We start from the raw sequence: 22032 nt of genomic DNA, 5'->3' as shown, positions 1-22032 counted from the left end.
GTTATTATTATCATTATTATTGGTTGTGGTAGAATTATCTCTTTTATTCATTGAAGGTGAAACTCAGTCAACTGAACATTTAAAAAGGTATCACAAATATCATTGACTGGCGCTGATGGTTGATACTGGTTGGTACCAGCTTCGTAGGTATCAAGCCAAATATCTTTTTAAAATGTATAATTCTTCTTCTCCTCCTCTTTCTACTACCTCTTCCTCTTCTTCCTTCTCCTCTTCTTCATTATTATTATTCATTATTATTATTATTATTATTATTATTATTATTCTTTTATTCATTGAACATGAAACTCAGTCAACTGAACATTTAAAAATGTATCACAAATATCATCGACTTGCGCTGCATCCTTAGGTATAAAACCAAGTGATGTTCTGAGTAGCTCAGGTGATTATTTTTAATAATGGTTTTTTCCCCCAATTAACAATACATATTTTCTGCACAAAGTGTTGTCTGGCTCAATCTCATATAGCTTTTCATATCCATAATCCATTCCATTACCATTTCACTGTTCCAACCTATAACAATTCTCATTATGTATTTCTCTTAACATATATTCTTCTTAGTACATACATAAATATTACTAACCCAAATTCCTATTCCCTTGCAATAACATAAATTAATGATCTTATTTACTACATACATTTTTCATATTTACTATCCCACTATTTATCTTGTCATATTTTGATTACCTTAATTTAAATTATCTTTCAAAGTGAAACAAGTTACCTTTTCATTTTCACATTCATCTACCGTTCTGTTGCTGTAATCAGTATACATCGTCATCCTCAAATCTTACACAAAACTCTTATAATTTGATTAATAATTCACAATTTTAAAAGTATCATATTCCCCATCCTACTTTTTCCACTAAATTTTAACATAAACCTTAAACTTGCTCAACTATTCCCCATTACAAATATTACATTTTTCTTAAGTCTAAATATGAACCTTTTCTTTTCTTTTTACTCACCCTCCTTTTTTACCCATTTTCCTTTGGTCTCTCACCAATTCTACTTCTTTATTTTCTCCTTTTATCGCATCCCCTTAGCAGCTTCTCTTTTTTTTTAATGTATCTTATATCTTTTCTCCTGAGTCTTTTTTCTCTCTTTTAAATTTATTATTCATTTGATTCTCCCACTAGTCTCTAATATCTTTCCACAATTTCCCATTTTACTCTTTGGTTGATTCTTTTTTAAGTAATATTACCCTTATATATATATATATTTTTGCCACTGTAAATCCCAGTGAAATCATCCACTTTAAAAAAAAAAAAATCCACTCCCTTCATCTTCTGTATTATTTTCTTGTTTCTCCTTTCTCTCTTTTACCACCTCCTCTTCTATTTTCTGCTCTGTGTGTTCCTACAAAATGTCTGACTCTTCTACTGTTTCATATTCTATGTATTCCAACAAAGTTTTGAGGGCGGGGGGAGTGTCGCCTTTTAGTTTTGCACACATTTTTTAACATAACAAATACATCCAAATCGCCATATTGCCAATTTAAGCTTTTTATATTATCACGCTAAGCTAACACTTAAGGTCCCTATAACCTCTTTTTTATTTTCAATTTCTATTAAATCCAATTCAAATAATAATGCAATCCAATTCAATGCCAAAGTTTGTTATCCTCCACCAGCCAGCGTAGAAAAACAAAGCCAAACAAACACACTCCTTTCACAACACAGGCTTTCATTATCCTCTTTCAGTCAAGGCCAGACAGCCCTTACTTTCTCTTTTACAATCCACATATTACAATCATTGCAATATTTTCTTCCGTCCAGTAGATGGCAATGGTTGCAATATTTTCTTCTGTCCAGTAGATGTTAACAGTTGCAATATTTTCTTCTCTCCAGTAGATGGCAGTGGTTGCAATATTTTTTCTCTCTACTCCACAATACACTCCCAGTTGATTGTCAAAACTGTCAAATAGCTTTAAATCCACAAAAAAGAAGAATTTTTTCACCAATTTCTTCCGTCTGTTATTTGTGTTTGTCCAATTCATATTTTATCCAAAATACAAATTATCTTCTTGGGCTTTAATGCTTTAGCCTCCTTTTTTCCCCCTTTGTACCATTCCCAAGTGCCAAATAGCCACTATTCCAGCTTGGGAAATTCTTTAAAAATCCAAATTAAAAGTTGCCTTTACCTGTGAGTTGGTCACTTTCTCACCCGGTTTCCGCAATTTGTCCAGACACCGCTTGTGCACATAAATGTGGTCCAGTTGCCCCAGCTTTGTAGCGGTCATCCAAAAATGGCCTCCCTGGCAGCAGTTCGTCGAGCTGAATTTCGCGAAGCTCATCAGACCGCCACTATTTTCCAGCCTGTCTCTCCGTAACATTTCCAGTTCTCGTTCTGAGTACCACAATTTTATTCCAGTTCTGGTATTATTGCAGGAAGCTGCAATTTCTTGATGAATTTTGTAAAATTCTTGGATGTGGTGCATTATATATATATATATATATATATATATATATATATATATATATATATATATATGTGTTAAATGTTTATAGCTACAACATACACATACAAAATATAGTTTGTCGGCTATAAATATATTACTGCCTTGCAGTGGCCCTAGGTTGGGCCTATAGGCAAAAAAGAGGAGCTGTGACGTTCCTTAAAAAAAAAAATATACCAGGGTGATCCGACATAAGAAAAAAAAATATATATATATATACACATGCCGCCCCTCTCCGAAAACTCGGGGCGGCTAACAGCAATCATAAACAGTATAGAATAATAATCCAATACTAAAAGCGAATTAAAAACCCCTTAATATAAAAACCAAACATACATACAAACATTGTAAAGGCCTAGGGGGAGAAGGAATCTTAATTCCCCCATGCCTGGCGGCAGAGGTGGGTTTTAAGTAGCTTATGAAAGGCAAGGAGGGTGGGGGCAATCTCTGGGGGGAGTTGGTTCCAGAGGGCTGGGGCCGCCACAGAAAAGGCTCTTCCCCTGGGTCCCGCCAAGCGGCATTGTTTAGTTGACGGGACCCGGAGAAGACCCACTCTGTGGGACCTAACTGGTCGCTGGGATTCGTGCGGCAGAAAGCGGTCCCTGAGGTAATCTGGTCCGGTGCCATGAAGGGCTTTATAGGTCATAACCAACACTTTGAATTGTGACCGGAAACTGATCGGCAACCAATGCAGACTGCGGAGTGTTTTTTATTATTATCTCTTTTATTCATTAAACATGAAACTCAGTCAACTGAACATTAAAAACTGGAGTTGATGGTTGACATGGATTGCTGCCAGCATCCTAGGTATCAACCAGGTATCTTAAGATATATGTTGTTTTTGTTGTTGTTTTGCTATAGGTGTTCCTGTAGAAAAAAACATTGCAGAGTGCCCTGTGGTTTTCTTATCCTCCCATCTCTTTCTTTTTTCATCAGTTCTTGTAATTCAGATCTGGGGGATGGATTGCATGAGGACTAGTTCCCCTAATGTTAAAATGCAGGCAGTAGATTTTTTTTTCCCTGATGGAGCAAAAGGCTTCTCAGAACTGAACTTGGAATAACTTTATTGTCACTTTGAATGTACAGTGTTCCCTTGATTTTCGCGGGTTCGAACTTCGCGAATAGCCTATACCACGGTTTTTCAAAAAATATTAATTAAAAAATACTTTGTGGTTTTTTCCCTATACCACGGTTTTTCCCACCCGATGACATCATTCGTCATCGCCAAACTAATAATTTTTGCAAATAAATAACAAAAAAAATAATTATTGTTAATAAATAATTATGTTTATAAATATCAGCATCACTAAGTGTCTTATTCAATGGTGAGTACCAGTAATAATGGTGAGTAAATGGTTGTTAAGGGAATGGGAAATGGTAACTTAAGGGTTTAAAGTGTTAAGGAATGGCTTGTGATACTGTCCATAGCCAAAAATGGTGTATTTACTTCTGCATCTCTACTTCATGGAAATTCGACTTTCGCGGGCGGTCTTGGAACGCATCCCCCGCGGAAATCGAGGGAACACTGTACACTGATCACCATACATTAAAATAAAATTGTGTTGTGTTTGGCAACTCTCAAAGGGTCACCACCTCCAATAGGCACTCACATAAACATGACAAAATAAATACTAAATTATGCATATACCGTATTTTTTGGAGTATAAGACATACCTTTTCCCACCCTAAAAGAGGCTGAAAATTTGAGTGTCTTATACTCCGGATGCAGCTTTTTCCAAAACTTTTTTCCCCACTCCTAACAAGGTGCTAACGATCTTCCAAGTTTGCAGGCTTGTTTTCATTGCTACTCCAAAGTTTTTTTTCCAGCCCAAAATCCTTGCAGGCTTTTTTTTTAATTGCTACTCCCTCTGAATAAGGTTTTTAAAGCCCTAACCAGGGGATAAAATAATGTGATGAAGCTGAATAGACTAAGGATGCTAGCTAGCCAGATGAATACCTGGTAGGTAGATTCCCTCCCCCTTTTTTTCTTCCTCCAAAACCAGTGTGTCTTATACTGTAGTGCATCTTACACTCTGAAAAATACGTTAGTTTTTTAATGTTAAGATTCTTTTCCTTGTGCAGACTTTTGAAGACTTATCCTGCATACTTTTTTTTAAGCGTTGCTTAAGGCTCAGTTAAGTTAAACATTATGAATTCTCTATTGTTCCTAGCACTTATTTGCTTGAAGATGGTGAAACGACGCCTCTGGGCACGGGTGTTCTTCTAACCGTGGGTAATTGTAGTAGAGATCTCTGGCGGAGCAAATTCCCCAGTCGAGAGAGACTGTCTGCAACAGCTCTTAGCAATAGGTGCCAGAAGCCAACTTTCGCGGCTCTGAAGCAGTATTTCTTTCGATGCCAGATTGCTGGTGGTAGTTTTATAACGCCTCCTAAAAACCCCATATAAACGTAAGTGGAATTTGTCGGAGTGGCTGAAAGAGAAGATGTTAGCAATGGGCAAAGTAGCTTGGTACTTTGATACAGAAATCATTGACTTACAGTCCTAATTGAGCCCAAGGGAGGCCAGGGCATTAAATAGTTTCTTAGTGCTTGATAAACATCGTGTTGTCTGGGTGTTTTATTTGCTTAACAATTCAGATTCCATTGAAAAAAAAGGACCAGGGGAGACAGGATAGCAGTCTTCCAATATCTCAGGGGTTGCCACAAAAAAGAGGGAGTCAAGCTCTTCTCCAAAGTACCTGAGGGTAGAACAAGAAGCAATGGGTGGAAACTAAACAAGGAGAGAAGCAACTTAGAACTAAGGAGAAATTTCCGAACAGTTAGAAAAATTAATCAATGGAACCAGCTTGCCACCAGAAGTTGTGAATGCTCCAATACTGGAAGTTTTTAAGAAGGTGTTGGATAACTGTCTGTCTGAAGTGGAAACTCCCCCCAGAGATTAGAATTGCCCCCACCCTCCTTGGCTTTCGAAAGTTGCTTAAAACCCACCTCTGCCGCCAGGCATGGGGGAACTGAGATATACTTTCCCCCTAGGCCTTTACAATTTTATGCATGGTATGTCTGTATGTATGATTGGTTTTTATATAATTGGGCCTTTAACTGTTTTTAGTATTGGATTTGTTATATACTGTTTTATTGTTGCTGTTAGCCGCCCCGAGTCTGCGGAGAGGGGCGGCATACAAATCCAAGAAAAGAAAGAAAGAAAGAAAGAAAAGTAGGGTTTCCTGCCTGAGCAGGGGGGTTGGACTAGAAGACCTCCAAGGTCCCTTCCAACTCTTTCTATTCTATTCTATTCTCCACTCCACTTCTCTTCTGTTCTGTTCTATTCTCTGTCGATTCTAGTCTAGTCTAGTCTATTCTTCTTACTCTCCACCCTTTTTTCCAATCACTGGTAAAATAAAATGTCAAGGTTCCAAACAGCATCAAAAATTAAATCAGAGTCAGAGGCAAAGGATTCCTCAAAGTTCAGATTTATTAATAGAGCCATGTTGGCACATCTGGGTGAAACCCAAATCTGAAGTCCTCCAGGTTTCACACACCCCTCCCCCAGTTGAAAGTTCAAATCCTTGCCCCCACACCCACAAATCCATCAAGTTGTCCAATCTTCAATTGCCATGCTGGCAGAGTCCAGCCATTTCCTTCTGTCCAGGTGCAAGAGATCAGAGACAAAGGATGACCTTGGCTTTCTAGAAAAAAATTTGTTATGGCTACATAACAAATGCGTTGGAGTTGGGGTGGTGCAATGGTTAGAGTCCAGCACTGCAGGCTATTTCAGCTAACAGCTAGCTGCAGTTTCAGCAGTTCAAATCTCACCACCAGCTCATGGGGGACTCAATCTTCCATCCTTCCAAGGTGGGTTAAATGAGGACCCAGATTGTTGGGGGCAAGAGGCTGATTCTGTAAATTGCTTAGAGAGGGCTGTAAATGCACTATGAAGTCTAAGTGCTGTTGCTATACTGTACTAACAACCTCATTCAACCCCCCCCCTCCCATTTCTCCACCATAGAAAATGCATAGTATAAAGTTTGGCAGACCAAGGATCCAAAATAAAATGGTTTAAGCCTGAAATGTACACTGTTCAAAAAAAATAAAGGGAACACTTAAACAACACAATATAACTCCAAGCAAATCAAACTGTCCACTTAGGAAGCAACACTGATTGACAATCAATTTCACATGCTGTTGTGCACATTCAACTTTGTCCAGAACAAAGTAGTCAGTGAGAATATTTCATTCATTCAGATCTAGGAGGTGTTCTTTGAGTGTTCCCTTTTATTTATTTGAGCAGTATATGTTTGATAATATTCTGTGTTTTCTTTCTGTTTGGTTTTCAGTGTCAGTCTATCCATTTCTGCACAGTAGTATCTTCTTAATTATCTCTTCACCTTGCAATGTTCTTCCCCTTTCCAATATAGTGGTACTTCTACCTAAGAACACCTCTCCTTCGAACCTTTCTAGATAAGAACCGGGTGTTCAAGATTTTTTTGCCTCTTCTCAAGAACAATTTTCTACTTACAAACCCGAGCCTCTGAAACTAACCGGAAAAGGCAAGAAGAAGCCTCCATGGAGCCTCTCTAGGAATATCCTGGGAGGAAACAGAGCCGGAAAAGGCGGGGAGAAGCCTCCGTGGAGCCTCTCTAGGAATATCCTGGGAGGAAACAGGGCCGGAAAAGGCGGGAAGAAGCCTCCGTGAGGCCCCTCTAGGAATCTCCTGGGAGGAAACAGGGTTTCCACCTTCCCTGTAGTTTCCCCAATCGCACACATTATTTGCTTTTACATTGATTCCTATGGGAAAAATTGCTTCTTCTTACAAACTTTTCTACTTAAGAACCTGGTCATGGAATGAATTAAGTTCTTAAGTAGAGGTACCACTGTATTCTGCGAAGATCATCCCCAGCCCCGTTAAGATATGAAATTCTTTTTTTTTAAAGTATTTTTATTAATTTTTAACAGATTTAATACACACACAACATAAAACAGTGCATAGTGAAATGTGCCCAGCACCCCAACACACACACATACCTCACCACCAAGTCGGGGGTGTTTCTTATTTTTTTATTTTATTTTATTTATTCATTTGTCCAATACATAAATACATAGGAAGAGAAATAGACATGTGATAATATAAATGAGGGTGAAAGTGAACTTAGAGGAGAGGATATATGAAAGGAAGAGAGTATATAAGATAGGAGAAAGAAAGGAAAGACAATTGGACAGGGGACGAAAGGCACACCAGTGCACTTATGTACGCCCCCTTACTGGCCTCTTAGGAACCTGGAGAGGTTATGGAGAGTCTAAGGGAGAAGTGTTGGGGGTTAGGGGTTGACACAATTGAGTCTTGTAATGAGTTCCACGCTTCGATAACTCTATTGTTGAAATCATATTTTTTACAGTCAAGTTTGAAGCGGTTCGTATTAAGTTTGAATCTGTTGCGTGCTGTTGTGTTCTTGCGGTTGAAGCTGAAGTAGTCATTGACCGGTAGACCTTGCAGCATATGATCTTGTGGGCAATACTCAAATTGTGTTTTAGGTGCCGTAGTTCTAGGCTTTCTAGGCCCAGGATTGTTAGTCTATTTTCGTAGGATATTCTGTTTCTAGTGGAAGAGTGAAGGGCTCTTCTAGTGAAATATCTTTGGACATTTTCAAGGGTGTTGATGTCTGCGATGTGGTATGGGTTCCAGACAGATGAGCAGTAGTCTTATATAATCCACTTTGACCCAAGAGCAATATATCTATTTACATATTATAGAGTGATTCCAATTTATTTCTTGTAGCTTGGTCTCGGATTCTACTCATCATATATCGTCTTACCTTGTCCCACCGTCCCATCAGTTGTCTCAGTTCAGTTTCATTATCCAAATTTATCCTTTTATCCATAATTTCAAATTGAATATGGTCCACCGTGTACCTATACCAATTTTGCCTTGTCCATTTTGTCGCATCCTTCCAACCCAAGACATGTAATTCTGAATGCCTACCGGTACTTTTCTTATCAAAGTTTTTCTGGCACGGTTTTTGTTTCTCTCTCAGCTCCCAACCTCTGGGCGGTGCCAACATGGAGTGCTAGCGGCTGAAACGGGGGGCCCTGCGTTCCACAATGCCCGTGCAGGCCGCCCAGTGGACGGAGTTCCTCTCCTGCCCCATCTGCTACAATGAGTTTGACGAGAACGTCCACAAGCCCATCAGCCTCGGCTGCTCCCACACCGTCTGCCAGAGCTGCCTGAGTAAGCTGCACCGCAAGGCCTGCCCTTTCGACCAGACCGCCATCCACACTGACATCGAGGTGCTGCCCATCAACTTCGCCCTGCTCCAGTTAGTGGGAGCCCAGGTAAAGGGAGAGGCAAAACACACACACACACACACAGGGACGTTGACTTGGTGCAGAGGCTGGGAAAGGAGAATGGAATAGAATAGAATAGAATTTTATTGGCCAAGTGTGATTGGACACACAAGGAATTTGTCTTGGTGCAGATGCTCTCAGCGTACATAAAATAAAATATACATTTGTCAAGAATCATGTGGTACAACACTTAATGATTGTCATAAGGGTCAAATATGCAATGAAGAAGCAATATTAATAAAAATCTTAGGATATAAGCAACAAGTTACAGTCATACAGTCAATGTGGGAGGAAATGAGTGAAAGGAATGATGAGAATAACTAGTAGAATAGAAGTGCAGATTTAGTAAAAAGTCTGACAGTGTTGAGGGAATTATTTGTTTAGTAGAGTGATGGCGTTCGGAAAAAAACTGTTCTTGTGTCTAGTTGTCTTGGTGAAAGAAATCTGCAACCTGCAATCAAACAGGAGAAGGAAGATTTATTTATTTGCTTATTTACCATATTTTTCAGAGTATAAGATGCACACACACACATACACACACACACCGGCAAAAGAGCCTGAAAATTTGGGTGCTTTTGAAGATTACTTTCCCCCAACCCTAATGAGGCACTGACGATCTTCCCAGCTTGCAGGCTTTTTCATTGCTACTTGCTCCAAAGAAGGTTTTTTCCAACCCTAAGTTTTGCAGGCGGCTTTTCCATTACTGCTCGCTCTGAATAAGAGTTTTTTAAATTTCTAACCAGGGGATTAAATAATGTGCTGAGGCTGACCAGACTAAGGACGCTAGCCAGATGAATACCTGATAGGTAGATTTTTTTTGCCCCTATTTCTCCCCCCAAAAAACTAAGATGTGTCTTATACTCCGGTGCGTCTTATACTCTGAAAAATACGGTATGTAGCCAGATAATAATAATATTAATAATAATAATAATAATAATAATAATAATAATAATAATAATAATTTATTAGACTTGTATGCCACCCCCCTCCAAAGACTCGGAGTGGCTCACAACAAAATACAAAGCACAAATCTAATATTAAAAACAATTATAAAAACCCATTATAAAACAGTCATACCATCCAATTAAAACGAAACAGCTAAGGGTCAGTTATGTCCCCCAAGCCTGGCGGCATAGGTGGGTTTTCAGTAGTTTGCGAAAGGCAAGGAGGGTGGGGGCAGTCCTGATCTCCAGGGGGAGTTGATTCCAGAGGGCTGGGGTCGGCACAGAGAAGGCTCTTCTCCTGGATCCCGCCAGATGACATTGTTTGGTCGATGGAACCCGAAGAAGGCCGACTCTGTGGGACCTAATCGGTCGCTGGGATTCGTGCGGCAGAAGGCGGTCCCGAAGGTATTCTGGTCCAATGCCATGTAGGGCGTTATAGGTCATAAGCAACACTTTGAATTGTGACCGGAAACTGATCGGCAGCCAATGCAAGCCACGGAGTGTTGATGAGATGGCATATTTAGCAAAGCTCATGATAGCTCTCACGGCCGCATTCTGCACGAATGCTTGATGAATAGCAATAGCATTCTGCACAATGAATAGCAATAGCACTTACTTATATGCCACTTCACAGTGCTTGACAGCCCTCTCTAAGCGGTTTACAGAATCAGCCTCTTGCCCCCAACAATCTGGGTCCTCCTTTGACCCACATTGGAAGACTGAGTCAACCTGGAGCCAGTGGTGAGATTTGAACTGCTGAACTCCAGATAGGAGTTAGCTGGAGTCCCCTGCAGTGCTGCACTCTAACCCCTGCGCCACCCCGGCTCTTAAAACAAATAACAATGCTAAAGCACAAAATAATAATGCCCCACAAATATACAACCGCCCCCCACAGCTGCAACACACACTCAAATGAGCCATTTAATGGGCTTAAACCTCAGACTTTGAAACAAAAATCTTGTAAATCAAGGGCGGCGGTGGGTTGGTCCCAGTTCATCCAGTTTGGCAAACTGGTAGCAGCAGTAGCGGGAGGCTTCTGGGGCATCCTTTCCCTGATCGCATTTTCCCCTCCTGTCCCCCTCCCCCTTTTATAAACGTAGGTGCCCGATCGCCAGGCTCTCAAGCTGAGCAACACCGGAGAAGACAAGCACTACGAGGTGGCGAAGAAATGCGTGGAAGACCTAGCTCTTTATTTAAAGCCACTCAGTGGAAGCAAGGGTAAGTTTATGTGCCCCACCCCCAGCTTCCTCTGGGCCAAAGCCGGGTCTCCCCTTCAGCAGGCAGCTTGAATTGGGACCTGAACATAAGAGTCCCCTGTTCTTAAGCAGTGGTTGTCAACCTAGGGGTTGGGACCCCTTTGGGGGTTGAACGATCATTTCATAGGGGTCCCCTAAGATCAAAGGAAAAGACAAAATTTCCATGGTGTTAGGAACTAAAGCTTCTATTCTGGCATCTTGGAACATTTTATTGTTTGTTTGTTTGTTTGCTTGCTTGCTTACTTTATTTATTTATTTATTTATTTATTTAGATTTGTATGCCGCCCCTCTCCGCAGACTCGGGGCGGCTCACAGCACAACACAACAGTTTGTAACAAATCCAAATATAATTTAAAACATTTAAAAGAACCCCATTTTGTTAACAAGCATACACTCAAACATCCCATACATAAAATGTGCATGCCCGGGGGAGGTGTTTCAGTTCCCCCATGCCTGACGACAGAGGTGGGTTTTAAGAAGTTTACGGAAGGCAGGGAGAGTAGGGGCAGTTCTAATCTCCGGGGGGAGTTGGTTCCAGAGGGTCGGGGCCGCCACAGAGAAGGCTCTTCCCCTGGGGCCCGCCAACCGACATTGTTTAGTTGACGGGACCCGGAGAAGGCCCACTCTGTGGGACCTAATTGGTCGCTGGGATTCGTGCGGTAGAAGGCGGTCTCGGAGATATTCTGGTCCAGTGCCATGAAGGGCTTTAAAGGTCATGACCAACACTTTGAATTGTGACCGGAAATTGATCGGCAGCCAATGCAATGCTTGCTTGCTTGCTTGCTTGCTTGCTTGCTTATTTATTTATTTATTTATTTATTTATTTATTTATTTATTTATTTATTTATTTATTTATTTATTTATTTATTTATTTATTTATTTATTTATTTATTTATTTATTTATTTATTTATTTATTTATTTATTTATTTATTTATTTATTAGATTTGTATGCCGCCCCTCTCCGTAGACATGTAACAAATCTAATATTTAAAATAATTTTAGAAACCCTTATTTAAAAAACCAAACATACACACAAGCATACCATGCATAAATTGCATAGGCCTAGGGGGAAGGGAAAATCTCAGTTCCCCCCATGCCTGACGACAAAGGTGGGTATTTTTACAATCCGGCCAATCAGGCGTTGACAGTGGGCGTGTCCCTCTGACCTTCCTGCTTCAATCTGCTTCAATCCCTGTTGGGAGAATCGGCGCTAGACCTATGGTGGGAGGTCACCACGACATGAGGAACTATATTAAGGGGTCACAGCATTAGGACAGGCTGAGAATATAGAGCGTATTTCGACATAGAGCGTATTTTAAGGAGAGTTTCTGAAGGCGAAGCACGGAATCCTCACCCTGATACCAGAGCTGAAATTCAGCAGGTTTGGATAGGTTCTATAGAGGCAATGGCAGCAATTATGTGTAGTTTGGAGATTAATCCCACCATTGACTGGCCCCTCCCTGCCCCTCCCACACCAGCAAGCATGAGAAAGAGGTGAGAAGCAGCCAGATTGAAGGCTAGAAGACTTGGACAAACTTTTATGTCTGTTCTATGGGTGTGGCTTGGTGGGCATGGTTTGGAGGGGGCAGAGGGAAAGAGGGAGGGAGGGGGGAAGAGAGAAAGAGAGGGGGAATAGAAAGAGAGCAGGGGGAGGGAAGGAGAGAGGGAGAAAGGGGGAAGAGAAGAAGGGGAAGAGAAAGAGACGAAGGAGGAAGGAAGGAGGAAAGAGAGACGGAGAAGAGAAAGAGGAAGGTGAGGGAGGGAGGAAAGGGAGAAGAGAGGGAGAAGAGAAAGGGAGAGAGGGGGAAAGAGCAAAAGAGAGGGAAGGAAAAGAGAAAGGCCAGGGAGGGAAAGAGGGAGAGGAAGAGAAAGGGAGGAAGGGGGAAAGAAAGAAGGAAGGAAGAGAAAGGTGAGGGAGGGAAAGAGCAAGGAAGGGGGGGGAGAAAGAAAGGGGGAAGAGAAAGTAGCGAGGGAGAGAAAGAGGGAAAGAGAGAGAAAGAGGTGAGGGAGAGAGGGACGAAGCAGGGAAGAGAGAGAAAGAGGTGAGGGAGAGAGGGAGGAAGCAGGGAAGAGAGGAAGAGAAGGGGGAAGAGAAAGATGGAGGGAGGGAAAGGGAGAAAGAGAAAGAGGTGAGGGAGAGGGAGAGGAGGGAGTGGGAAGAGAGAGAAAGAGGGAAGAGAAAGAAAGAAAGGGAGGGGGAAGAGAAAGAGGGGAGGGAGGGGGGAAGAGAAGGTGCCACCTCACCTTACCATGAGTGATGTCGAGATAGTCACATCCACTTACCACACACCCTCAGAACCGGTAGTGGGGGGGAATTGGAATTCCACCCCTGCCTGATAAACGTCACTCTCTTTCTGTTCCTCAAAGGTGTGGCCAGCTTAAATCAGAGCGCGCTGAGCCGGCCGATGCAACGCAAGCTGGTGACCCTGGTGAACTGCCAGCTGGTGGAAGAAGAAGGCCGCATCAGGGCCATGCGAGCAGCTCGGTCCCTGGGAGAAAGAACCGTCACCGAGCTCATCTTGGCACACCAGAACCCTCAGCAGCTCTCGGCCAATCTCTGGGCCGCTGTCCGGGCCAGGGGGTGCCAGTTCCTCGGGCCGGGTGAGTGGCAGGCGGAGAACACAGTTCCTTTCGTTATTTTATCAGCTTTAAAACTGAAGATCATGTCTGCAGGAAGTTTACCAACCACGTCTTCTGGAAGTTTGTTCCAAGCATCTACTATTCTTTCAGTAAAATATAAGCCTCACCTACACAAAGAGATGGATGAAATTGAACCAGTCCAAAAACAGGCTACAAAAATAGTGGGAGGTCTTAAGCATAAAACGTATCAGGAAAGACTTAATGAACTCAATCTGTAGAGTCTGGAGGACAGAAGGAAAAGGGGGGACGTGATCAAAACATTTAAATATGTTAAATGTTAAATAAGGTTCAGGAGGGAAGTGTTTTTAATAGGAAAGTGAACACAAGAACAAGGGGACACAATCTGAAGTTAGTTGTGGGAAAGGTCAAAAGCATTTGTTTATTATTATTTTACTGAAAGAGTAGTAGATCCTTGGAACAAACCTCCAGCAGACGTGGTTGGTGAATCCACAGTAACTGAAGTTAAACATGCCTGGGATAAACATATATCCATCCTAAGATAAAATACAAGAAATAGTATAAGGGCAGACTAGATGGACCATGAGGTCTTTTTCTGCCATCAATCTTCTATGTTTCTATGTTTCTAAGCCAGTTTAAAGAAAAGGGCTGGAGTGAGAGGTATTAGCCCCCCAAAATCCAATCACAATCATTTGGGTGTCTAGCAGTAGCAGTAGCAGTAGCATTTAGACTTATATACCGCTTCACAGTGCTTGACAGCCCTCTCTAAGCAGTTGACAGAGAGTCAACCTCTTGCCCCCAACAATTTGGATCCTCATTTTACCAATCTTGGAAGGATGGAAGGCTGAGTCAACCTTGAGGCAGTCAGAATTGAACTCCTACCAGTAGACAGTCAGTCTGCAATATTGCTTTCTAACTACTGGGGATCATGGATGGATGGATGGATGGATGGATGGGAGGGAGCGAAGGCAGAAGGAAGGAAGGAAGGAAGGAAGGAAGGAAGGAAGGAAGATTGCAATAGCTCTTAGACTTGTAGACGGCTTCACAGTACTTTATAGCCCTCTCTAAGCAGTTTACAGAGAGTCAGCCTCTTGCCCCCAACAATTTGGGTCCTCATTTTACCAATCTTGGAAGGATGGAAGGATGAGTCAACCTTGAGCCTACTGAGATTCGATCTGCCAAACAGCTGAAGTAGCTTGTAGAACTGCACTCTAACCACTACGCCACCGAGGATCTGTCTAAGAGTCCTCGGAGAGGGGCGGCATACAAATCCAATTAAATAATAAATAAATAAACAGAGGCATAGAATCAAGATCGTGCAAAGTGTTAGTAGCGCTTTATCAAGCTTTTAGTAAGGCCACCCCTAGAATACTGTATCTACTTTTGGTCACCAGGTTACAAAAAAGATGTTGAGACTTTGGGGAAAGGCCAAAGAAGAACCGTTAAGATAAGTAGAGGGCTGAAGGCTGAAACATGAAGAACATTTGCAGGAATTGGGTGCGCGCAGCCTTGAGAAAAGAAGGACAAGGGGTGACATCATAGCCGTACTCCAGTATTTGAGGGGCTGCCACAAAGACGAGAGGGGTCCACCTATTCTCCAAAGCACCTGAAGGCAGGGCAAGAAACAATGGATGGAAACTAATCAAGGAGAGAAGCAACCTGGAATTAAGGAGAAACCTCCTAACAGGGAGGACAGTTCACCATTGGAACTGCTTGCCACCAGAAGTTGTGGTTGCTCCATCACTGGAGGTTTTTTTTTAAAAAAAGAGACTGGAACTTCAAAATGTCAATTGGAATGGAACTGGAAGGGACCTTGGAGGTCTTCTAGTCCAACCCATTCTTGAAGCAGAGTACCCCATCCCATTTCAGCCATTTGTCTGAAATCGTATAGGGCAGTGATGGCGAACCTTTTTTGGCTCGGGTGCCAAAAGGGTTTATTTATTTATTTATTTTGTCCAATACACAATGAGGGTTTTAGTGTGTGTGTGTGTGTGTATATATATATATATGTCACATGTTTAAGCTGAATTTGAAAATTAAGGGAGACTAGGATAGATCTATTTCGGCCTTATTTTGGCCTCATCAGCTAGCCATACCCACTGGGACTTGAACCTGCAACCTTTGCCTTGTAAGGCAGAGAATTATCCTCTAGGCTACAGTATCCAATCCCTTCAGCTCTATACACACACACACACACACACAGTAAAATACATGATGAAGGTTATAGAGGAGATACTCATAGTAAAATATATCTATGAAAAAATAGAAAAGAAGGTATAGTAATAGAACATATCAATGAAAGAATAGAAGAAGAGATATAGGAATAAAAGAAAGGTATAGGAGATATAGAAGAGCAATAGGACAGGGGACGGAAGGCACTCTAGTGCACTAGTGTGTGCACATGCGCACACCCACATCCATAAAACGTATCAGGAAAGATTTAATGAACTCCATCTGTATAGTCTGGAGGACAGAAGGAAAAGGGGGGACATGATCGAAACATTTAAATATGGGTTAAATAAGGTTCAGGAGGGAAGTGTTTTTAATAGGAAAGTGAACACAAGAACAAGGGGACACAATCTGAAGTCAGTTGGGGGAAAGATCAAAGGCAACATGAGAAAATATTATTTTACTGAAAGAGTAGTAGATCCTTGGAACAAACTTCCAGCAGACGTGGTTGGTAAATCCACAGTAACTGAATTTAAACATGCCAGGGATAAACATATATCCATCCTAAGATAAAATACAGGAAATAGTATAAGGGCAGACTAGATGGACCATGAGGTCTTTTTCTGCTGTCAGTCTTCTATGTTTCTATAATCCAATGCCTCACCCCGCGCACTGCCCTCCTGTGCATGCACATAGACCTAGGCCCGTTGGGCTGTTTTTCACTCTTCCCGGGGTTCAGGAAAGCTGCCTGAAGCGTGGGGATGGTGAAAAATGGCCAAAGGAACCAACCAGACAATGGGAAATGAACTTCCGGTTGGTCCGTTGGGCTGTTTTTTGCCTTCCACAGGCTTCAGGAGGCTTTCTTGAACCCTGGAGAGCGCAAAAATAGTCGAAAAGAAGCCCCCAAATCAGCAGGAGCTGACTTAGGGCAGTGTCTTGCATGCCCTCAGTTATGGCTCCATGTGCCACTTGTGTCACACTTGCCATAGCTTCACCATCACTGGTATAGCTGCTTCAACAGGTATGGACTAGAAGACCTCCAAGGACCCTTCCAGTTCTATTCCGATTGATATTTTGAAGTGCTCCGGGCAAGGAAGAGAAAGGAGACAGCTCCATTTCTTCCGGTTTGGCTCTCCCCACCTTAACGCCATCCTTTGGTCTCCCAGCGATGCAGGAGGAAGCCTTGAAACTGGTCCTGCTGGCACTGGAAGACGGCTCGGCCCTCTCCCGCAAAGTCCTGGTGCTGTTTGTGGTCCAGCGCCTGGAGCCCAGGTTCCCCCAGGCATCGAAAACCAGCATCGGCCACGTGGTGCAACTACTCTATCGGGCGTCCTGCTTCAAGGTGTGACTTTTTGGGTACCTTATTGAGTTTATTGTGTGTTCTGTCTGGGTCCCCCCAGACGCCAACACCAACTAAAAAGAGTATCCAGACACATTGGTAAAAAGCAAAGGCAGTTTATATATTTGAAAGCAAACACAGGTAACAAAAACTGTTCTTACAGACAGGAACGTTATGAAGCTTCACAGAGGTTTCACGATGGCCAGGCAATAAAACAGGATTCTTGCTGGCAAAAACAACACTGGAGGTAATAAAACCCACGCCTCCCCCAAGTCTTCAGCCTTCGAAGCCACAAGCCAGGATCAGAGACGCCAAGAATCGAAGCAAGGTCACAGGACTCCCAATTGATAACTCTCCACAATACAGTAAGGGTTGGCCTGCCTTTTCAACCCTGCTGAGGAGAACCACACCCAAACCCAGCTGTTACCAATTCAGGGATGGAAATACCTTGCTAATTGGCCCCTTCTTTGGGCTGCCCGTCTCTGCCTCATATCTATGATAGCCTGGGCGTCTTCATCTAATGAATCCAGGCTACTCACTGGGGAGAGCCCCCCCCCGGGGGGTCTCAGGTTGCTCTCCCTCCTCCTCTTCCTCTTCTGCCTGGTCCTCCCCCTCCTGTTCATCGTCCTCCCCCTCTGAGCATGGATCCGGCAGAGTTCCAGCCGTTCCCTGAGGAGCCTCAGGCTGAATCACAACATTGTGGCAGCAGATTTGGACAGTGAGAAGGTTGGGGAGGAACATGGGCCAGTCCAGGCATCTGGGGAAGGTTCTGTGTCCGAGGCAGAGATGGGGCCAGGGCTGTCTGGCAGTTATCAGTTGCCTTTGGAGTCAGACATCGGTGAGGCAGACAAACAGCCTGTTTCCAGTGTGCGCATGCGCAGAGCTGCCAGACGAAGGGAACAGCTAAGGAACAAGGGTTGACTTTGGAATAAGGCCACAGTGGATGATGAAAGGCCCCTTCCATAGGGAATAAAGGAGGAGCCCAAGGGGAGGAGAGTTTGCAGGAGACAATTAGTTCGCTTAATTGGTTCATGACTCTCAGAGACTCCTTCCCAAATCTTTGAAGATGTCGGCCTGGCAGCTCTACAAGCCAGATAAAGTCTGTGACTGTAAATTCGCCCTTGAAAGACTTTGCTGGATGTAAATGAGAGGAATTCACAGTTAGTTTAAAAAGTGGGGTTTTAATGTAAAAAAGACGTAGGTACCTTCTTTCATATGTGGTGGTTGTGCCCCAAAGCAAAAAAATACGGGAAAAAGATTCATGACAGTTTACAGAAAGACAAATAGAATACACTCCAATTTTTTTAAAAATTAGGAATAATAACCATTAATTAGGAATAACAACCAAGGGATATACAATATCTATCATTACATATCATCACGGCAGCAAGAATCGCTTATGCCCAATATTGGAAAGAGAGAGAGAGAAAGACTGTGAAACAATGTGGAAAAAAGGCCAAGAAATGGGAGAATAAAAATATATGAAGTATTGTAAATGGATATGTAAAAATGTATGAGATTTGGATGTAGACCTGTGTAAAAATGACATGATGTTTAAAGACAAAAAAGTAATAAAAAGTAAATTTAAAAAGTGTGGGGGAGGGAGTTTGTCCGGACAAGGCGTCTGCTTCGTGGTGCAAAAAAGGGTAACAAGTATGATCAAAGAAATGGAGCCCCTCCCTTATGAAACCAGGTTGCAACGCCTTGGTCTCTTCAGCCTTGAAAGACGGCGTTTAAGAGGGGACTTTATTGAAGTGTATAAAATCATGCAGGGGATAGAAAAGGTGGATAGAGAAAAATTCTTTTCTCTATCACACAATACTAGGATGAGGGGGCCCTCCCTAAAGCTCATAGGTAAGAAAGTGAGGACAAATAAAGGGGAAATATTTCTTCGCCCAGAGGGTCCTTGGTTGATGGAATTCACTTCCAGAAGAAGTCGTGACAGCTGTCAGCCTTGATAGCTTCAATGCAGGATTAGACAGGTTCATGGATGCCAAGTGTATCATGGGTGGTTATTGAAACGGATGTCCATGTGCCGCCTCCATGTTGGTTGAGGCAGGCAGGATTCCCTCGGGTACCATTTGTTGGGGGTCAAGGGAAAGGGAGGATTTTACCTTCTCTTTCTGCTCAAGATCCCCATGGACAATTGGTGGGCCACTGTGTGACACAGAATGCTGGACTCGATGGGCTTCGGCCTGATTCAGCATGGCTCTTCTTATGTTCTTGTGTTCTTATGTGGTTTGAGGAAGCCTGGGACAGAACAGGTTAGCGAAACAAAAGTGTATGTGTGCAGTGACTCCGGGCGAATCTAAGAACGGATCGACTTGAGCGGGGCTGTGTGTCTCTTTACGCAGGTCACCAAGAGGGACGAGGACTCTTCCCTGATGCAGCTGAAGGAGGAATTCCGCAGCTACGAGGCCTTGAGGAGGGAGCACGACGCTCAGATCGTCCACATCGCCCTGGAAGCCGGTCTCCGGATCTCCCCCGAGCAGTGGTCCTCCCTCCTCTACGGCGACCTGGCCCATAAATCCCACATGCAGTCCATCATCGATAAGGTCAGCTCCGGCGGTCCAAAGAAGCTGCTTTGCCCTCTCTCTCACACACACACAGACAATACCCGTGGCAAGGGGCTACCTTTGAAGAGTGTTCGGAAACTTCAGATCATGCAGAATGCAGCCGCGAGAGCAATCATGGGCTTTCCTAGATATGCCCATGTCTCGTCAACACTCCGCGGCCTTCACTGGCTGCCGATCAGTTTCCGGTCAAAATTCAAAGTGTTGGTAATGATCTACAAAGCCCTACATGGCTTCGGACTAGACAACCTCCGAGACCGCCTTCTGCCGCACGAATCCCAGCGACCGATTAGGTCCCACAGAGTCGAACTTCTCCGGGTCCTGTCGACAAAACGATGTCGTCTGGCGGGACCCAGAGGAAGAGCCTTCTCTGTGGCGACCCCGGCCCTCTGGAATCAACTCCCCCCCGGAGATTCAAACTGCCCCGACCCTCCTCGCCTTCCGCAAAATGCTGAAGACCCACCTTTGTCGCCAAGCGTGGGGGGATTAATGCCCTCCCCTTTTCTGACTTCTGTATTATGACTAGTTGGATTGAGTGTGTATGAATGTAGATGATTTTTATGATCATGTATTTTAAATTAGTTTTTTACGTTTTTTAATATTAGATTTGTACTATATTGTATTGCCGTTAACATTGTGAGCCGCTCCAAGTCTTCAGAGAGGGGCAGCATACAAATCTAATAAATTATTATTATTATTATTATTATTATTATTATTATTATTATTATTATTATTATTATGGAGCTTTGATGCATCCGATGATGAAGTTGCATAGGGCAGATTCTGAGCTAGGGGCTGCGGCTCCCTAAACGCTGATCTTCTCTTTATGCGGACTGAAGGATGTGAGGTTTCCCTCCGTGCTGCCCTTCCCTCTGAGAAACAAAAGTTTTCTAAAGGCCAGAATCTTGGAAGGAAGTCTGTGGAGGTTCTAAGTCAGTGATGGCAAACCCATGGCACGGGTGGCAGAGGAGCCGTATCTGCTGGCAAACGTGTGTGTCCTCAGGGTCCCCTGAGTATTGCTTGTAATGAGTGAATTTAAACATGCCTGGGATAAACATAGATCCATCCTAAGATAGAATACAGGAAATAGCATAAGGGCCGACTAGATGGACCAAGAGGTCTGTTTCTGCATTCTCTGTGTTTCTAAGATGGGTGCAAATCACGCGTGTCTGTTTCTTTTCACTTAGCTCCAGTCTCCAGAGTCCTTTGCGAAAAGCGTGCAAGAATTAACCATTGTCCTGCAGCGAACAGGGGACCCCACCAACCTCAATCGGCTGCGCCCCCATTTAGAATTCTTGGCTAACATCGATCCTAATCCAGGTACGTCAGTGGAGAGAAGGCAGAGCCCTATGCACTCCTGTGGTTCAGTTCCTTCGCCTTTCTTTCCTCCTCCGCTAAAGGCAACATTTATTTATTATTTATTAATTGGATTTATATGCCACCCCCCTCCAGGGACTTTGTTTGAACCTTTCCACACGATGCTTTTCGCAGTCTTTGTTGGTTGCAAAAGATGATATAGCAATAGCCCTTACCAGTGGTTCTCAACCTTTCTAATGCCGCGACCCCTTAATACAGTTCCTCATGTTGTGGTGACCCCCAACCATACGTCTAGCACCAATTCTCCCAACAGAGCTTTAAGCCGAATGAAAGGAAGGCTAGAGGGACATCCCCATTGTAAATTTATTTATTTATTTTATTTATTTATTAGTTGGACTTGTATGCCACCCCTCTCCGAAGACTCGGGGCGGCTCACAACAAGTAAAAACAGTCACAACAATCCAATTAATTAAAATATTTAACGATTTAAGAAAAACCCCATGTAATAGCAAACACACACAAGCATACCATGTATAAATTAACATGCCCAGGGGAGATGTTTAGTTTCCCCATGCCTGACGGCAAAGGTGAGTCTTAAGGAGTTTTCGGAAGGCAGGAAGAGTAGGGGCAGTTCTAATCTCCGGAGGGAGTTGGTTCCAGAGAGCCGGCGCCGCCACAGAGAAGGCTCTTCCCCTGGGACCCGCCAACCGGCATTGTTTAGTTGACGGGACCCGGAGAAGGCCCACTCTGTGGGACCTAATCGGTCGCTGGGATTCGTGCGGCAGGAGGCGGTCTCGGAGATATTCTGGTCCGATGCCATGAAGGGCTTTAAAGGTCATAACCAACACTTTGAATTGTGACCGGAAATTGATCGGCAGCCAATGCAGACTGCGGAGTGATGGTGAAACATGGGCATACCTAGGTAAGCCCATGACTGCTCTCGCAGCTGCATTCTGCACGATCTGAAGTTTCCGAACACTTTTCAAAGGTAGCCCCATGTAGAGAGCATTACAGTAGTCGAACCTCGAGGTGATGAGGGCATGAGTGACTGTGAGCAATG

At 43.3% G+C, this 22032-nt stretch overlaps 1 protein-coding gene across 5 annotated transcripts in view; it reads left to right on the top strand.

The window, feature by feature from the left end:
- RC3H2 (ring finger and CCCH-type domains 2) overlaps positions 1-22032 on the top strand; it is a 48193-nt gene that overhangs the window by 662 nt on the left and 25499 nt on the right. For all 5 annotated transcript variants that reach the window (XM_070758758.1, XM_070758753.1, XM_070758755.1 and 2 more), the window contains exons 2-7: positions 8466-8763; positions 10820-10937; positions 13344-13577; positions 16910-17085; positions 19437-19637; positions 20843-20975. In XM_070758758.1, coding sequence (XP_070614859.1) covers positions 8533-8763; positions 10820-10937; positions 13344-13577; positions 16910-17085; positions 19437-19637; positions 20843-20975 — 1093 coding nt within the window. In that variant the 5' untranslated portion in view covers positions 8466-8532. The remainder of the gene's footprint in view (positions 1-8465; positions 8764-10819; positions 10938-13343; positions 13578-16909; positions 17086-19436; positions 19638-20842; positions 20976-22032) is intronic.

The sequence above is a fragment of the Erythrolamprus reginae genome, chromosome 8 (genome assembly GCF_031021105.1).
Source record: "Erythrolamprus reginae isolate rEryReg1 chromosome 8, rEryReg1.hap1, whole genome shotgun sequence".
NCBI lineage: Eukaryota > Metazoa > Chordata > Lepidosauria > Squamata > Dipsadidae > Erythrolamprus > Erythrolamprus reginae.
Note: the sequence above shows the minus strand (reverse complement) of the source record. Positions and strands in the feature narration are given on the sequence as shown.